At 46.3% G+C, this 18,493-nt stretch overlaps 1 protein-coding gene across 1 annotated transcript in view; it reads left to right on the top strand.

Annotated features, from left to right (window-relative positions):
• Nucleotides 1-18,493, top strand: part of Ube4b (ubiquitination factor E4B) — a 102,757-nt gene that overhangs the window by 51,698 nt on the left and 32,566 nt on the right. The window contains exons 9-17 of the mRNA XM_051172192.1: nt 3,135-3,276; nt 4,745-4,845; nt 8,167-8,281; nt 9,474-9,557; nt 14,679-14,735; nt 15,494-15,610; nt 15,689-15,787; nt 16,299-16,412; nt 18,232-18,430. Coding sequence (XP_051028149.1) covers nt 3,135-3,276; nt 4,745-4,845; nt 8,167-8,281; nt 9,474-9,557; nt 14,679-14,735; nt 15,494-15,610; nt 15,689-15,787; nt 16,299-16,412; nt 18,232-18,430 — 1,028 coding nt within the window. The remainder of the gene's footprint in view (nt 1-3,134; nt 3,277-4,744; nt 4,846-8,166; nt 8,282-9,473; nt 9,558-14,678; nt 14,736-15,493; nt 15,611-15,688; nt 15,788-16,298; nt 16,413-18,231; nt 18,431-18,493) is intronic.

Below are 18,493 nucleotides of genomic sequence, written 5' to 3'. Positions count from 1 at the left end.
CACAGAGTCCACAGTGAATGAGTAAATGTAATTCTGAAGTAAAGAAACAAAGGGCGGGGCAGGCAGAGTTCCTCCTGTGAAGAGCCGCTTCTCTCAGGGAGAGACTGTGAGGAAGACTTCTCCTGTGATTTGGCTGTCACAAGGAAAGCCTTCTAATCACTTCTTGGGCCCTTGGAGTCTAGAAAGAAATTGAATGGTGTTTTATTTTGTTTATCCTGTTACCTGATTAACTTGGACTGCTGATGTAGTTATTAGAAAAATGGCTTACATTTTCTTAAATGGCAGTATAAGTTATTAACCTGTTCTTGGGATTTAAATATAAAACATTTCCAGGATTTTAGAATGTCAGAGTTCTGGAAGTGTCATGAGTAATAAAAATGAGTGAGTTATGTAGTGTGGTAGATGAGGAATCGGCTGTGTTTGCTGCTGATGTTCAGCTCCTGGGTGGCATCTTTCCTCTGGCCTCAGCCTGCGCAGCCAGGATTAAAGGTCCAGGCCACTGCATTGGCATCTAATGCACACTACTTCCCCCTCTCTGCTGTATTCGTAATGCGGATGCATTGGGAATCGTGGCAGTCATTTTAACCATTGGTGCTGTTGACTGAGCATCAGTGAGAGTGGTCCTTCTAATGCTGAGGTCGCAGTTCCCTTTCGCACCTTGAATATCATACTGATAAATTCGGGTTTTCTCTATATTTCTGTGTTGGGTTAAGAGTTTATCTCATCTTTTTTTCCTTTCTTTTGATGAAAATCAGCTGATTGCTGACTGTTCATGAAACATTTTGGGGGGGGGGGTATGTTTTGAGATAGGGTTTCTCTGTGTAGCCTTAGCTGTCCTGGACTCACTTTGTAGACCAGGCTAGCCTTGAACTCACAGCGCCGCCACCGCCCGTTTCATGACACATTTCTTAGTTTTGGAAATGCCTCACGATTTTCTTAGGTCCTTTCTATGTGTTGTGTAGCACATGACGGATGGACTCTATGTCCTCTGTCATAGGGTCTTGGCTATGTAACTAGGCTGAGCTCAGTTACCTACCTGTGCTACCTGAGTGCAGGGTTACAGGTGTGTGCCTGTGTAACTGTCACCTGTCACTCTACACATTCTGGTGGAGCACTTGTGAGAATGTGACAGTGATTGTTAGGCGAGGATGTTGCTCGGAGCTGCAGCTGCATGAGGCAGCACCCAGCATGCCCTATTCCTCAGACACAAGTCCATGTGCCTGTCTGGGTGTCACATCACACTCACTCCTCACAGCTGGTAAGAAGCTATTGCCATCAAAACTGTTTGAATGTGGGCTTATCAGGAACATAGTCTAAATGTTTCATTTTAAGCACCAAGTTATATTTCCACTGACATCTGTGAGAGCTGCCCCAAGGGAATTGCTCTTCATTACACGCAGGTGTAATTGTGGATTGTGCAGTGGACGTAATCGGGCAGCCACAGGTAAAACTCAGATGACTGTGGGCTCCCAGGACCCCTGCACTCAGCACAGGTAAAACTCAGATGGCTGTGGGCTCCCAGGACCCCTGCACTCAGCACAGGTAAAACTCAGATGGCTGTGGGCTCTCAGGACCCCTGCACTCAGCACAGGTAAACTCAGATGACTGTGGGCTCTCAGGACCCCTGCACTCAGCACAGGTAAAACTCAGATGGCTGTGGGCTCCCAGGACCCCTGCACTCAGCACAGCTGTGGCTTTTATCTGTTGCTGTATGCTTTTCGCTTTGTCACGCAGTTCATACGCTTCTGTACTGGCCAGTTGGGACCTACCAGAGCATGCCGTTAGTGAGTAAGGCACACCCAAGCACTCCCCACTGCCTGGAGAACTACTTCCCTCCCTCCACTTCTGCATTTCCAGGCTGCCTTGCCCAGCTTTGTCCTGGTTCTAGTGAGGGGCTCTGCAGACAGGAGGCCTGCTCCTGTTTCTAGATTTCCCCTTAGCCTCCTTCCTTCCTTCCTTCCTTCTTTTTAATAAATTTTTTTAATCAGGCAGGAATATAGATTATAGAAATTACGGTTCATTAGACACTGACAGTCTTGGCTCTGTAGTGTCATTTCCTCTGTACTGAGTTGTTTCTGCAGCTTCCCATTCTCATGACGACTATGTGAATTTCCCCAAATGCCAAGGGGGTTTATGCAAATATTTTCTAAAATTAGTTCTGCATGCCTGAGTGTGCAGTGTGTTGTTGCCAGCTCAATTCTTGTTGGGCCTTTTAGTTTGTATACGTTGTCTGTGTGGGTTTGAAGGAGCAGCGTATCTGTCAGGGCCCTGGTATTCTTCCTGTCTTTATCATCTTCCATGTGTATCCCTTTATTTTAGAATTCCTCGCTTCTTCCTCTGTCTTAATCTCTTTGTCATTTTTGTGCTAAATACAAACGCAGAAATGAGTGTGGTAAGGAAACACCAGGTTTGGCTTGTGATCTCTTGGAGGTTAGCCTCCGCTTTCTGGACCTCACCACTGCAATGTTTGGCCTGTCTGTAGGAGCAGTTAGTACAAGTAGCGCCATGGTTGCGCAGCGCCCCCTGCAGACGCACTGGAGGTTCTGCTTGCAGGTAAAAGCTGCATTGGGACTGCACCCAAGTCAGCCAGTCAGGGTATACTCCTGTGCAAGATTTCTGTTTATTTGGTTTTCACTGTTCTACTTTTACTTGTTCACTGAAAATTTTGAAAATGCAACAGCAAAAACATCCATGTCTCCTTCCACCGTGGTATTTTCTGTAAGTTCTGGCCTCTTGTCAGGGCTGATTGATCTATGTAGGCATCCTGAGGACAAGCGGTAGCATCCTAGCAGTCACTTAGAGCATCTCTTCTGAAGTGAAGTTGTCTGGCCACTCATGTCTGCCCAAGTGGTGCCGCTTGGTTTGGCTCATGGGCCTGTGCTCGACTCTGCTCAGCAGCTTCCTAGCCCTTCTCGAGGAAGGCCAAGCCCCTGTCAGGCAAGAACGTGTTTGCCAGAGACCACTGCTTGGCCCTGGGGAGACAAAGCAGCGGTGAGCTCCTGTCTGCCTGCATGGTGGTGTGCTTCATCATGGATGCAGGGCTCCTAACAGGCTTTCTGCTGCAGGGTGGCAAGCTTCTCTGTAGGTGGTTGTCAGTAGGTAAGCATTGTCAATGTTTTTTCTCTTCTCCAAAGTTTGGGAGCCTCTGGTGGAGCAAGTAACTGGGATTCGTACAGTGACCATTTCACCATTGAAACCTGCAAGGAGACAGACATGCTGAACTACCTCATCGAGTGTTTTGACAGAGTTGGAATAGAGGAAAAAAAAGCACCAAAGGTACTGCGAAGTGGGTTTACCAGAAAGCAAGCAAACCCTGGTTATGCATGTGCTAATCCCTTCCCCAGGAGCAGCTGTTAGGTACCAGCCAGGGTGCCAGTGCTTAGCCCTGCCTATGACAACAGCGTCCAGCCTTGTAGAACTCACTTCACCATGGAGACAGCTAATGCTGGCTCCAGAGTCCTTTCCTCTGTCTTCCCGTGTTGGACATGGCCCCGATGATGTGCTGATTGTGTCAGGTTCCCGTTGCTAGGACAAAACATACAGGAAACTCCGAGGAAAGGTACATTGTGCTTACAGATAATTAAGTACATGACCAGCCGAGCCCATTGTTTCTGGGATGTGGTGAACGTCATGGCAGACAGTGGTGTGGTACAGCCAAGTTGCTGTTGTCATGATGGCCAGGAAGCAAAGCGAAACAGAAGAGGAGTCCCAGATGACTGTACTGCTGCATCACGTTATGATTGGCCTGCTTACTTTTATGAGGCCTTATCTGCCAGCTCTGGGGTATCATCAGTCTGTGCACTGCTGAGACTAGAGCCGTAGCTCTGGTGACCCCTCACCCCTCATCCTGTCAGCTGACAACCAAGTCTACAACATATGAAGCATTCTGGGGACATATTTACTGAAACCACAATGGCTAGTTGCTTGAGAGAATAGCTATGAAAACACCTGATCTCATGGAGCACCTATCCTGTGGATGCAGGAATGGTCCATGAGCTTGGCTTTCCACAGTTGCCCTGTGAGTCCAAGCAGCCCTCTGTGAGTAACTGGTGCACGCAGAGATGAAGCTGTCATTATACAGAATTCTTAAATAACAAGCTGGCAGGACCATGCTAAACCAAGCAAGCATGACTGCCCCCCAACCCTCTCCTGAGACAGGGTCTCACTATGTAGCCCTGGCTAGCCTTGAACTCACAGAAATCCACTTGCCTCTGGCTCCTGGGATTAAGGCGTACTCCACCATGCCCAGCACCTCCACTGTCTCATTCTCTTGTCTTCTCACTCACGTTTCATGTCTAATTCTGTCTGACTTTAGAAACGGATTGCTCTGTGTTAGTTTCAAATTGTGGGTCATCTTCACAGATTGTTGTCTTAATCTTAACAAAAGCAAAGAGATGCAAGGTGGGTGGTGCGCATTGGGAGTCTGAAACACAAGGAGTGCTGTGAGTTGGAAGCCAACCTGGACTAGCATGTGAAAGACTCTGTCTGAGAGTATGGTATACCTCTCCCGAAAGGAAATGGAGTCAGTGTGCCCATAGCTCAGCTCTGCCTTCTCTACAGAACTTCAGTGCAGGAGGTGACATACTGACTTACCTGCCTTGGTACAGGAGAAACAGGGTGACAACACACTTGCTGTGCTTTGTCCATTATAAGCCTATGGAGAGGAAAGCAGGCTGTTTTCTAGCCATGACTTTCCTCCCGTTCATCGTTTTCAGTTGTGGTACCCTGTTACTCTCCTCTCTAGATGTGCAGCCAGCCAGCAGTCAGCCAGCTTCTGAGCAACATCCGCTCGCAGTGCATCTCCCACACCGCACTAGTGCTACAAGGTTCCCTCACACAGCCCAGGTATGGTGGACACTTACATCGCTGCATCTCTGGGGTTGGTAGGGAGCGCCATCTCCCAGGGGATATCAGCTTCCAGTTGTTTTACGACCTGTAGATAACTCTGTGACCTGTATAGTGACTGTGCTTGTTTCAGCCATCACAGCTCAGGCTGGAGAGATGCCTCAGAGGTTAAGAGCACTGGCTGTTTTGCTGAGGACTTGGATTCGATTCCCAGCATCTACATGGTGGCTCATCGTATCTGTTACCCCAATTCCAAGAGATCTGATGCCCACTTAGGACACTGTATACATGTGGTCCAGAGATAAATGTGCAAGAAAAACATTCTCATATAAGATGAGTCTAAGGAGATGGATGGATTTAGGAGTAAAGATGCCCTCTCCTTCTCTTGTGTACGATGGAAATAAAACGTTTCATTCATCTTCTAAGTGGTACAGAACATTTTAAAAAAGAAGTTATATTTTAAGAGTTCTATGTACTTTAAAAAATATATATAGACTCAGGACTGCTCAGCGATTAAGAGCATTGACTGTTCTTCCAGTGGACTCAGGTTCAATTCTCACTATCTGATGTGTCCCGGCCCGTGGGACAAATTGAATCAGGGTTCACCTGAAAGAGGGAGTGGGGATTGAAAGCAGGGTACAGAGACTCGAGAAATAATGAGTCAAGGAGTCAAGCCTGGAAATTTCTGATCAAGACTACCTTACTCCAGCCGAGTAAGACATTATATAGCAAGGTCAATGGAATCTATTCTGATCCCTCTCTCCCTAGCTCGCAGGCAAGAAGAACACAATAGCCTGAACAGCTCCCTATAAGAACTTCCTATTACTAAGTAGCTCTCTGAAAGGATGTCCTTAACCCTCCAGGTGTTTCTCAGTAGGGACTTCCCTACTTCTTTCAAAGGTAAATAGTCCAAGGATGGCCTGGAATACAAAGACCTCCTTCTGCAAAGCTCAGCAACTGGAAGGTCACAGCCTGCAGCCTAAGCTCAGGATTTCTGACATGGCAGAATTTAGTTAGCATGGCTCCCCACAACTATCCACATGGCAGCTCACAACCGTCTGTAATTCCAAGATCTCTGACATGCATGCAGGCAAAACATCAATGACATAAAATAAAAAACAAAAAAATATAAACTCCAGGCAGAATATTAATAATTTAATTTAAAACCTAGTGATTGAAATGAGTATACGTTTGTGACAGAGTAATTAGGTTCCGTGTGTCTCCACATTGATTTCTGTTAGGAGATGTCCGAGAATAGTGGGTGGAAACCAGGTGAGGTGACACATACCTATGATCCCTTATAATCCTAGCATTCAGGAGGCAGAGGCAGGAGAACCACCACCAGCACAAGGAGGCCAGCCTGGGCTTTATAGTGAGACCTAAACAAGACGAAACAAAATACAGTAGTGGGAAAACAATTTGGAAGTTAGCCACAGTGCTACGATCTGCCTGTTTCAGAAAATTTGCATAGCCTTTAAGGTTAATAAAAAAAATGGCATATTTCACTAAAAAAATTTTTTTTTTGGTGGTGGGGGATTAGAATGTGGTGCAGCTCTTTAATTTCAGCACTTGGGAGGCAGAGGCAAATGGGTCTCTGTGAGTTGGAGGCCAGCCTGGTCTACAGAGTGAGTTCTAGGACAGCCAGGACTCCACAGAGAAAACCTGTTTCAAAAAACAAAACAAAGTAACATTGTATGTGTATCGGTGTTTTGCCTGCTTCTATATATGTGTATCACATGCATGCCTGCTGGCCATACAGGCCAGAAGAGGACATTAGAACCGACAGAACTGGAGTTAGAGACCGCTGTTAGCTGCCATGGTTGCTAGGAATTGAATCTAGGTCCTTTGGAAGAGAGGCAGTGCTCTTAACCACTGACATCACAGTCCGTCAGCCCTATATTTGTGTCTTTTATGTAAAAATAGCTAAAGGGAAAATGGAAAAAAATGGATTTTTTCTTTCTGGTTATTGTCTGTACTATAACCGTATATTCTTTAAGTATTTTCAAAATGAAGGAAAATTAGACTGTACGGTGCCACATGTCTATAATCCCAGAATTTGGGAGGTTGAGGCAGGGTTGCTGGCTAGTTTGAAGCCTTTCTGCCATACAAAACCTTGTCTTTAAAAAACAAGTCACAAAACCGGATGAAGTGGCACATGCCTTTAATCTCAGCATTGGAAGGCAGAGGCAAGATCTCTAGATTCAGGCCAGTCTTACAAAGAGAGTTCTGGGATATCCAGGGCTACACAGAAAAACCTTGTGGGTTTTGTTTTTGTTTTTTTGTTTTTTGAGACAGGGTTTCACTGTGTGGCTTTGGATATTCTGGAGCTAACTAGCTAGACCAAGCTGGCCTTGAACTTACAGAGATCTACCTGCCTCTCTAGTCCTGCGATTAAAAGTGTGTACCACCACTACCCGGTGAAAAACCTTATCTGGAAAAACCAAACCAAAACAACAACAGCAACAACAAAAACAAACAATAAAAACCAAGTAACAAAAAAGAAAAAGAGTTTGAAAAAGATAACAGCTAATCTTTTTTCCCCTTATGTGGATCTGGCATAAACAAGTAAAATAAATAATAACTCTTTATTGTTTAAAAAAATTTAGACTGGGGCTGGAGAGATGGCTCAGAGATTAAGAACACTGACTGCCCTTCCTGAGTTCAATTCCCAGCAACCACATGGTGGTTCACTACCATCCATCTATAATGAGAGCTGATGCCCTCGTGTGGCATGCAGGTGTACATGTAGACCACTGTATACATAATAATAAGTAAATAAACCTTAAAAAATTTAGACTCACTTATTTGTGTGGTTATTTTGAGAGAGAGAAGAGAAGAGAGAGGAGTGTGTGTTGCATCATATGCTTGCGGAGCTCTTGGAGGGCAGAAAAAAGTGTTGGATCTCCTGGAATTGGGGTTAGAAACAGCTGTGAGCCAACACATGGATACTGGGAACCAAACAAATCTTCTGCAAGAGCAGCCAGTTCTCTTTGGTCCCCATAATTCATTTTAAAATGCATTTATTATTTCTTTTCCGTTGCTGAGGCCCCGCCCCGGGCTCTGCACATGCTGGGCAAGTGTCCTGTCACTGAAGCGCTCCAGCCCTCAAGCTTTACTTAGAAAGAGTTGTTGTCTCTGCAGCTTCACTGATGTCACATTGAAAAGGCCAAATGTCACCAGTGTTAGAAAAGGTCATGCCTTGCATAAGCAGTGCTTGTGTAGACTGTTTGGTGGGTCTTGTGTTTGCGTAACTGGCTTGGCTGTGTCGCCAGGGCCTTCCACATGCTCCCATCAGAGCTCTTGCTTTTCTTGGGTCTTCAGGTCCTTGCAACAGCCATCCTTCCTTGTGCCGTATATGCTGTGCAGGAATCTCCCGTATGGCTTCATTCAAGAGCTGGTGAGGACCACTCACCAGGATGAAGAGGTGTTCAAGCAGGTACAGTTGGGCTAATTACTACTCCAGTTTTTGGCTAAGTGCCTTTCTGCTGTCTAGATACACCATGTCGTGGGGTAAGGGAGGAACTCACGGAGCTCCACCCCTCCACTGCTGTTAGCAGCGGCTGGGCGCTGGAAAGATACTGTCTTGAGTGATATAGCCAGTGAATGGTATAGGTGCCCAAACTGGTATGAGCACCCTCTCACCTAAGTAAACTCATTGGGTCAGAAGAAGAACGAAAGAAATTGAGGGGGTGGGGCATGACAGTCGCAAAGTGACTAGTTAGAGGAAGAGGACAAGTGGGAATCTGAAGGAGCCACCACAGTGTAACAGGGTATCATAAAAATACATTTTGTGCATAATGAAATTCGTGCATAATTAATATATGCTAAAAAGAAAATAAATAAGAACATCATATGTGGGATATGTCTTTTCCTAGCTTTCACTGTGAATGTTATCAGTTGGCACGATGAACTTTACTTTGTTTTAATCTTGCATATTCATAACCTTTGATTTTAAGACCTTTGTGTCCGCCCCCCCCCCCCCCCCCCCCCCCGAGACAGGGTTTCTCTGTGTGGCCTTGGCTGTCCTGGACTCACTTTGTAGACCAGGCTGGCCTCAAGCTCACAGCGATCCGCCTGTCTCTGTCTCCCGAGTGCTGGGATTAAAGGCGTGCGCCACCACAGCCCAGCTTTAATATTTACTTATTTATTTAAGAGTAGACAAGTGCAGTAGTGAGAAGGGGGAAAATAGAGTTCAGTCTGCAACTGACTGAACAATGAATTGTGATAACTCACTACTTTTGGACCAGCCTAGTGTAACTTTCTTACAGATCCTAGATGTGTATTAATCAGCAGCACAGTGCTGCGGGGCAGGGCAGTAGTGAGGTAACAGGAACCCCTCACAGCCTTGGGCAGTGCTACCTGTGCCCAAGCTGAGTGACCTGCTGCAGTGTTAGTGCCCACCAACATCCTTCTGGAAAGTTGAGCTCCGCTGCTTTACGCGTATGTGTCCAACCGACCAGTCAACACTCAAGGATTCGGGAGTCCTTAATATGGAGGGGGCAAAGGTTTCTCTTGGGGGAGGGAAGAGCAAGGGTGCCTGGCCCTACAGACTCAGTAGCTTGCCTGAGGTGCTTGCATGCTTCACTGTCCTTAAACCTAATGTGTGTGGTTTTCTTCTTTTATTGCAGATCTTTATCCCTATTTTACAAGGCCTGGCTCTTGCTGCCAAAGAGTGCTCCCTCGATAGCGACTACTTTAAATACCCCCTTATGGTAAAGTCTTCTTCTTTCCTTTAATAGATATTTGAGTAACTATTTTTCTTTCAGATCTGTGTTCAGCCTTGTTTTTGTTGTTCGTTTGTTTGTTTGTTTGTTTGTTTGAGACAGAGTCTCATGTCTTCCCGGCTGAAGATGATCCTTGACTCATGACCCTACTGCCTCTACCTTTCAAGTGCTGAGATGACAGGTGTAGATCACTCTTGCTTTTTGATTTAAACCTGAGAGCCTTGTGTAGGGTGGACAGTGTGGCTGTGTCCTGAGCTGCTGGGGTGCGTTGGCAGCTTCCCATATGGCACCCCTGCCAGTACTACACAGCAGTGGCTGAGGCAGCAATGGGAATCTTTGCCATACTGGGTAGCTAGCACAAAGCATGACTGTTGGGGGCATCTTGCTAATTTTCAGAACAACAAACAAATCATATTTAAGATTTAAAAGTCAAACAATGGTAAGGTTGATGAGATACCTCATCAGTTAAAGATGCTTTTGCTGTGCAAGCCTGACAACGAAGGACGTTGTCATCCCACGTAGGGATGAAGGAGAGAACCAAATTCATGAAGTTCTCTCCTGACTTGCACATACGTACTGTCCTTTCCACACACACAGAGAACTAATAAGTGGGAAAACACCGCCAAATTGGGGCTGGCGAGGTATCTCAGCAGTCAAGAGTGCTCACCCTTGTGCACACCGGAGTTTAGTTTGCAAAACTGCCTGTAACTCCAGCCCTCTTCTGACCTGCACGAGCATCTGCACTCAGTAGGAGTGTACGTATATGCACACAGATTAAAAAAATGAATCTTTAAAACAAAATCCCCAAGCCAGGCATGGTGGCGCACGCCTTTCATCCCAGCACTCAGGAGGCAGAAGCAGGCAGATCACTCAGCTGGAGGCCAGCGTGGTCTACAGAGTGAGTCTAGGACAGCCAAGGCTACACAGAGAAACCCTGTCTCAAGGGAAAAATCTCCAACCAAATCAACGTAATATCTTCCTGTGTAGCCCAAGCCCGCCTATATTGTGAACCTCCTTTAGTCTAAGATGATTACTCTGTGCTGCCATGCCCACCTGGGCCAGAGAGATGGCTCGGCAGGTTAAAACACTTGACACACAAGCCCATGACCTGAGTTTGTTTCCTATGAACCCACATAAAAAAGCCAGGCGTGCTAACTCATGTCTGTAGTCCACGTCTATCCATGCTAACATAAGAGGTGGATCTAGGATAATTGGCTGCAAGCTCATGCACTGGTTGGCTTGGAACAGCAAAACAATGGTAAAAACAGGAGATTCTGCCCCAAAACAAGGTGGAAGGCAGTAAGCAACTGCTGAAAAGGTTTGTTCTTATTTCTTAATATTGGCTTTGGCATGTGTGTGCCTACTTCTGTGTACATGCATGCGTGTGCTTGTGTGGGTGCACATAGAACACAAACACACTAAGTGAATAATTTCAAAATGTAATAACCTGTTAATACATTTGTGGGCAAGTGGGAGTGACTTAGTAGTTAAAGTAGTTGCCTGGCAAGCAGGAAGACTGGACCCACATAAATCTGGGTGTGTCTGTGGGTGTGTCACTCCAGTCTTAGAAGGTGGAGATAGAGGATCCCTGCATCAGCCTAGCTAGAGAGACTACCATTGTCAGTGAGCTGGGAGTGTGATGGAGAGATTCTGCTCCAGTGAGAGTAAGCTAGAAGATTGACTGAGGACGTTTCCCAGCATCGATCCATCCCTCCACCAACGTGAGCATACCTGTGCATCCACACATGCGGTCGCCCATGTACACCCACACGAGCATACCTGTGCATCCACACATGCGGTCGCCCATGTACACCCACACGAGCATACCTGTGCATCCACACATGCAGTTGCCCATGTTTACCACACCCACATAAAAAAAAAAATTGCTCGGCCTGGACAGATGGCTCAGAGGTTAAGAGCACTGGCTGTTCTTCCAAAGGTCCTGAGTTCAATTCCCAGCAACCACATGGTGGCTCACAACCATCTATAATGTGATTTAATGCCCTCTTCTGTCACACAGGTAGAGCACTGTATACATAATAAATAAATAAATCTTTTTTAAAAATTGCTCATAATGAGATCAAAGGGCTGTGTTGTACCTGTGGGTGGTACACTGGGGAGAGCGAGTCCCTGAGGCCATGCATCTCAGCTGTAGTCTCTGTTTCTAAACAGACATGTGCCTGATGCCCTGAGCTGCTCAGAACGAGTACAAATTATAGTGAGAATCATTAGCTGTATTCTCACCAAGGACTTTACTGTTGTCAAACTGTGCTGTGCATATGAGAGGCGTTGTGGCCCACAACTTTAATCCAATCCCATAATTTGCAGCCAAAGGCAGATGGATTACTGAGTTCAAGGCCAGCATCATCTACATAGTGAATTCTAGAACAACCAGAGATCTGTAGAGAGACCCTGTCTCAAAAAATGAAAAACCAAAAATAACAACAACAAAACAAACGAGAGGCTCTTTTCTGTTTGGAATTTGCTTCATTGAAATTTTGGGAGACGAATGTCTTCAGGTATTTTTATTTATTATAGGATTATAATGGGGAAAATGTCAAACCATGGAATGTATTCACCCTGTGTATGTTTACAACTTTGTATAGATTGAGGTCATAAAGAAACTGAAACTTTAAATTATTTTTTAAGATTATATTTACTATGTATACTGTGTTTAGCCTGCATGTTCATCTGCATTCCAGAAGAGGAAACCAGATCTCATTATAGATGGTTGTGAGCCACCATGTAGTTGCTGGGAATTGAACTCGGGACCCTTTAAAGAGCAGCCAGTGCTCTTAACCTCTGAGCTGTGTTTGTCCTATGTTTGTTTCTTTACTCTATTGATTTAATTTCATTATGCTGATATAACTCATTGTTACCTGGGCGTGTGCCCTGTACCTTGCACCAGATCATAGATGCTTGTGGGTCAAATTCTCTTCCCTTAGGGTGTTCAGAATTTGGGGTGAAAGTTGCGTCATAGCAAAACCTCTGCACAGTTCTACTGTGATAAGTGCTCAGACAGGTGACAAAAGATCTACTGTTAGGAAAATCAAAACTGTCTTGAAAAGCCAAAAACAAAACGTAAATGAGCAGTGGTGGTACATGCCATTAACCCCAGCACTCGGGAGGCAGAGGCAGGCAGATCTCAGAGTTCAAGGCAAGCCTGGTCTACAGAGCAAGTTCCAGGCCAGCCAGAACTACACAGAGAAACCCTGTTTCAAGAAAACAAAAAAACCCAAACAAACAAATCAACAGAAAAATTGAGAACAGAAAAACTGATGGTCGTATAATTAGCAGGGTAAAGTTCATAACAATGCTGGGAATGAGAGGGTGAGGCTGAGCCAGGGGCACTGGCTCAGCAACCTGGCTATTGGAAATCTGAGGCAAGAAAATTAGTTATGAATTAAAGCCGGCCCTGGCTACAGATCAGACAATGTCTCACAAACAAAACGTAAAGCTAGGTATGTTAGTGCACCTGTGATCCCTGGGCTGGAGTCAGAGCCGGAGGCTCAGGAGCTCAAAGTCACCCACATCTATATAGTGTGTGAGATCATCCTGAGTACATGACGTCCTGGTGTGCTGTGTTCAACACTCAGGAGGCTGGGGCAGGAGGGCCTCATTGTGAGTCCCAGACAAGCCCGGGCTATATAGTGAGACCCTGTCTCCCCCGCCCTCCACCAAAAAAAAAAAAAAAAAGAAAAGAAAGAAAGGAAGTAGATAAATTAAAGACTTTGACCTGTTTCTAAGGCTGTTTCTATTGCACCGTTATTGTTCAGGTTTCTCAAATGCCCTTTGAAACTTGTCTTTTTGTTCCTGCTTGAAATGGTTTAGTGTTTTAATGAAAAGAATTTAGTGACAGATGTCAGCAAAGTGCCCTTACAGAAGCCTCCTTTTTGGTTGTAAGTGATCTAATTTGGGACCTGCTGTTGATGCTAGTGCAATAATGAGGGTGCATGGAGAGCGCAGGAAGGAGAAGAGAAGGGGGCGGGGAAATAAGGCAGGAAGGGGAGACTGCTGGGGCCAGCTTTGCTTCGTCCCATGCTGTGGTCTCCAGAGGGTAGTTTTTATGTTGGTGTCACTAGACATGTCCCATGTGCCTACCGTCCCAGTGCTTAGGAGGTTAAGGCAGGAGAATTAAGAGTTCTGGGCCAACCTGGGCAACATAGCAAAGCACTCCCCCCTCCCCCAATATGTGATATCCTGCACTAGGCAATGAGAAATTAAATCTAGTAGTTTCCTATGTCAGTGACTTCAACACCTCTGACCAAAGGGTCAGTGGCTGTTAGAGCTTCTATAGCTCTGTCTAAGTCACAGGAAAACTAATTATGTATTCAGTGTGGCTCGATGGGTCTAGACTAACCTGTTGATAGTAACTGTGGAGTGTGGAGGGACTGCAACGCTGAAGAAGGCCCCCGAGGCTGTCTGGAAGCACATCACACTTTCAGTGTGCTCTATATGGGTAGCTTCTAGGGGCCAGGGTAAAGCTCGGAGTGATGCTGGCAGGATTAGCACAGTCTGTGCAACAAATCTTGTGTCGAGACATGATGGGAAGCAAAACTCAGTTTTAAAACCTAAGTGCACACCTTTAGAAAGCTGCTCCCTGGGACATCAAAGCGTACTCTGTCTGCAAGGAAGTGTGACCGACTATGGCTGTGCTTTGTACTTCCCTTTGAGTGCTTTTGTTTGTTTGTTTAAATACTCTCTCAACATATTTTGGTCATGTTTCCCCCCTCCCACAAAAGTTTTTGTTTTGTTTTGCTAGAAACACAATCTCACTATGTAGTCTTAGCTGTCCTGGAACTCTGTAAACCAGGCTGGCCTCAAAACTACAGAGATCAGCATGCCTGCCTGTGCCTCCTGAGTACTAGGATTAAAGTGTGCACCAGGCCACCTAAGCAGGGTTGGGTTTATTTATTTTCTGTTTACTTGTTTTGTTTTTTGCTTTTGTTTGTTTGTAGTGCACATGTATTCATTTATTAAGCAGGAAAACTCATAGTGAGTTTCCCTAAGCTTTTGTAGTGGAATGAAAGTGGTCCCTTGCTTTCATTTGTCCCTTGGCAGCATTGTGGGACAACACAACTCAATGATCCCTTCCTATTTTATTTCTAGGCACTGGGTGAACTCTGTGAAACCAAGTTTGGGAAGACACACCCTATGTGCAATTTGGTAAGTGCCTGCCTGGCGGGTTTGCACGTTGACTCTTGTCATGACACAGAGGCCATTTTTAAAGTCGCATCATGTAAAGACTTCTCTTGGAAGGCATTTGGATGTAGGCAGGGGGAACCATGATTTGTTCAATTGGTATTATGTAGTGTTTTCTATGATGAAGTGTTTTCCTTTTGTCTGGTTTTCTGGAGGTAAGTGCTCTGCACCTAGAATAGTGGGTGCTGTGGGGATATGCACAGATCCTTTGAGTAGCACCAGAACGGGTCTCTTGAATTTCACTTAGGAGTGTCTTGACCTATCATAGGTAGTTAATGGTTTGGGGAGAGTCGTTGTCCTCAGTAGTATACCCACTGCTGTAGTCCTCTTCTAGTAGTGTAGCTTGTGAAGTAAATGGTGCCACACTCACTCAGGCTGGTGTAAGATGCAGTGTGTGACACAGAAAACACGTGAGAATAGGAGGAGCACCTGTGGGAAGGAAGGGTTTGGTGGGAGGGAGATGATGGCAAGAAACGACAGAGGGAGGAAGTACATCAAAACACACACACACACAATTGTAAAAGAATAAATAAAAATGCATGGATATTGGAGAGTACCCTCTATCTGAAGTCAAAGAATATGAAAGGGAACCTGACCTGTTTGTGCCTTCTGTTTTCGGGTGCTTGGTGGCCACACCCACCCATGTAGCTGACCGCTGGGCACTCTGAGCTCCTCCTCTGCCAGCGGCTTCAGCAGCTTACTGCCCCTCTGTGCTGTCCTAGGTCGCCTCTTTACCCCTGTGGTTGCCGAAGTCCTTAAGCCCTGGTTCTGGGCGGGAGCTGCAGAGACTCTCCTACTTAGGGGCCTTTTTTAGCTTCTCAGTCTTCGCAGAGGACGATGTGAGTACACATTGCACACTAGTCAGCCCTCCACTGATGCTCGCTGTACGCTTATTGAATACTCCCCTCTCCTTTCAGTCAAAGGTGGTTGAGAAATACTTCTCAGGGCCTGCCATTACCCTGGAGAACACCCGTGTGGTCAGCCAGTCACTACAGCATTATCTGGAGCTGGGACGGGTAGGTGTTCAGAAGGACGTCAGAGGAGAGGGCCTGCCCTGGAAAGAGAGGCCCGCTTCATAGATCCTGCTGCTCAGGTCACTCACGTAGAAGCCACAACGATCTCATCCCCATTGCTCTTCTCACTTGTTGTTGTGGCTGCTTCTGCTGGGCAGAGCTGAGTGCCAAAGCCAGCGCCTCATGGATGCCCATGGTCAAACTGACTCGCAGTGACTGACACCTAGCTATGCTTATTTCTCTAGGGTGTCATGCCAAAGTGAAAGAGAAGGCTGTTAGTTAAAACAGTGACCACTCAACAGCCTCCCTGCTGCATGCCACTACTCTCCATGTTCTTCCTGGGCACGTGCGCGCGCGCGCACACACACACACACACACACACACTCTTGTATTTGTTGACTGTGTTTGGGTTCCCTACAGAAGTGGCTGTGGGAGGGGAAGGTGGGGAACAAGAAGCTATTCTTAAAGTAAAACAGAAGTCAATTGTTCTTTTTCCTTTTCGGATATAATTCAGCAAGAGCTTTTCAAGATTCTGCATAGTGTTCTATTAAACGGTGAAACTCGGGAAGCAGCTCTCAGTTACATGGCGGCCCTTGTCAATGCCAACATGAAGAAAGCCCAGATGCAGGTATGAGTCCCCTAAATGCTTCCAGCTACACATTAAACCAGTTTTTCTAGTGAAGGTTTAACTCAGCACCTCGCAGGCTGTGGTGATCTGGGCATCAGGAAGACAGCATGGGACAAGGCACGCCAGCCACTTGCTTGTGGGCAGCCCAAGGTCTCAGGCAGGGAGTGGACTTGCAACACAGTATTCCCAACAGTAATGAAGTCTGACGGAAGCTCAGTGGCTTGGGGGTACTTGTGCAGTGCCGCAAGGAAGGCACAGGAGTGGGTCTTAATCGGGTCACGGGTCAGCCGTTTCTTTTTTTTTTTTTTTTTTTGGTTTTTCGAGACAGGGTTTCTCTGTGTGTAGCCTTGGCCGTCCTGGACTCACTTTGTAGACCAGGCTGGCCTCGAACTCAACAGCGATCCACCTGCCTCTGCCTCCCGAGTGCTGGGATTAAAGGCGTGCGCCACCACGCCAGCTGTTTCTTAAAGCTTGGACTGCGGAGCCAGTCATTGCAGGGCTGAGAGTAGAGCCTTGCTGGTGATGGAGTCTTAGAGTAAAAACAAGCCAGCATCATTGCAAGCCCAAGACAGGCCTGTGGGCCTGGAGAAATGGACAGGTGAAAAAGAACCATGGCCTTGAGTCTGGCCAGGACTCTCAGGTGAGGACTGTGGGAGGAGCCACTGGAGGGGAGAGGTGTCACAAGGAAATGACAAGGAGTAGGTTGGGAAGCAAACCCGAGGAAGCACTGCAAGCTCTCGAGGACTCCAGTGCTCATAGGAAGGGCTGAAAAAGGAAAAATTCCAGCGTACCGGGCGTGGTGGCACACACCTTTAATCCCAGCACTCGGGAGGCAGAGGCAGGCGGATTGATGTGAGTTCGAGGCCAGCCTGGTCTACAAAGTGAGTCCAGGATGGCCAAGGCTACACAGAGAAACCCTGTCTCAGGAAAAACAAATAATGATAATTACTCAGAAGCAAAAGAATAAAAAGTATGAAGAAGAGCAAAAGCCCAGTGACTCTTGACTCTGGTTAGAATTCTGATAAGCCCAGTCTGTTGACATTGTCACATGGTGTTGTCACCTAGAACTCAACACCCTATAACCATGCAGTCAATTTAACAGAGATCACATGCAAAAACTTCATCATGCAGCCAGGTGTGGTGGCTCATGCTTGAGATCCCAGCACTCGGGAGGTGGAGGCAGGTGGATCGCTGTGAGTTCGAGGCCAGGACAGCCAGGGCTACACAGAGAAACCATGTCTCGAAAACCAAAAAACCCAAAAACTTCCTCACACTTTGTGTAAGCTTATAGCTTTATACTGAGCCACATTTACAGCTGGCTTCAGCTACACGTGGTCTGTAAGTTAGCCCATATCTGACAGTTACTTCTCTGTGCCTCAGTTTCTTCATTTGCCAGATGGGGTTAAGAGTGGCAGCTAACCTGTGGGCTTATTATGTGTAAAGCCTTAAAATAGTTCTAGTGTGTGCTCACTGAACCTCTTGTTATTCAGGCAGGACTGTGCTCACTGTTTAAGATGGGGAAGCCGTCACAGGGCAGAGCATAGCGCATAGTGCGGATGTTCCTGAGGGATAAGCAGAGAAAGAAGCTACATTTATTGTATTGTTGCTTAGGAACCTTGATTCTCTGACCTTTAGATCCTCTCTAGAGATCCTCTCTAAAATGTGACTTGTATTGTACGAACTCTAGGGTTAGTGCAGTGGTCGGTGGATGGGTGAACTTTGCTTGGCTGCCACCTGCTAGTTGGTCGTCGGCATTGGTTACCACATGTCCTGTCACTGGCCAGATTTGTGCTTAGCGATTGTTTCAATTGCTTTACAGGCAGATGACCGGCTGGTGTCTACAGATGGGTTTATGTTGAACCTCCTTTGGGTCCTGCAGCAGCTAAGTACAAAAATCAAGTTAGAAACAGTTGACCCCACTTATATATTCCACCCAAGATGTCGGATCAATCTCCCGAATGACGAGACACGAATAAATGCTACGATGGAGGATGTGAATGAGTGGCTGGCTGAGCTCTGTGAGTGGCGTTCACTTCATCACTCTAAAGTAAATTCTGGCAGTACTTGAGAAAAGCAAATTG

The sequence above is a fragment of the Acomys russatus genome, chromosome 29 (genome assembly GCF_903995435.1).
Source record: "Acomys russatus chromosome 29, mAcoRus1.1, whole genome shotgun sequence".
Taxonomy (NCBI): domain Eukaryota; kingdom Metazoa; phylum Chordata; class Mammalia; order Rodentia; family Muridae; genus Acomys; species Acomys russatus.
Note: the sequence above shows the minus strand (reverse complement) of the source record. Positions and strands in the feature narration are given on the sequence as shown.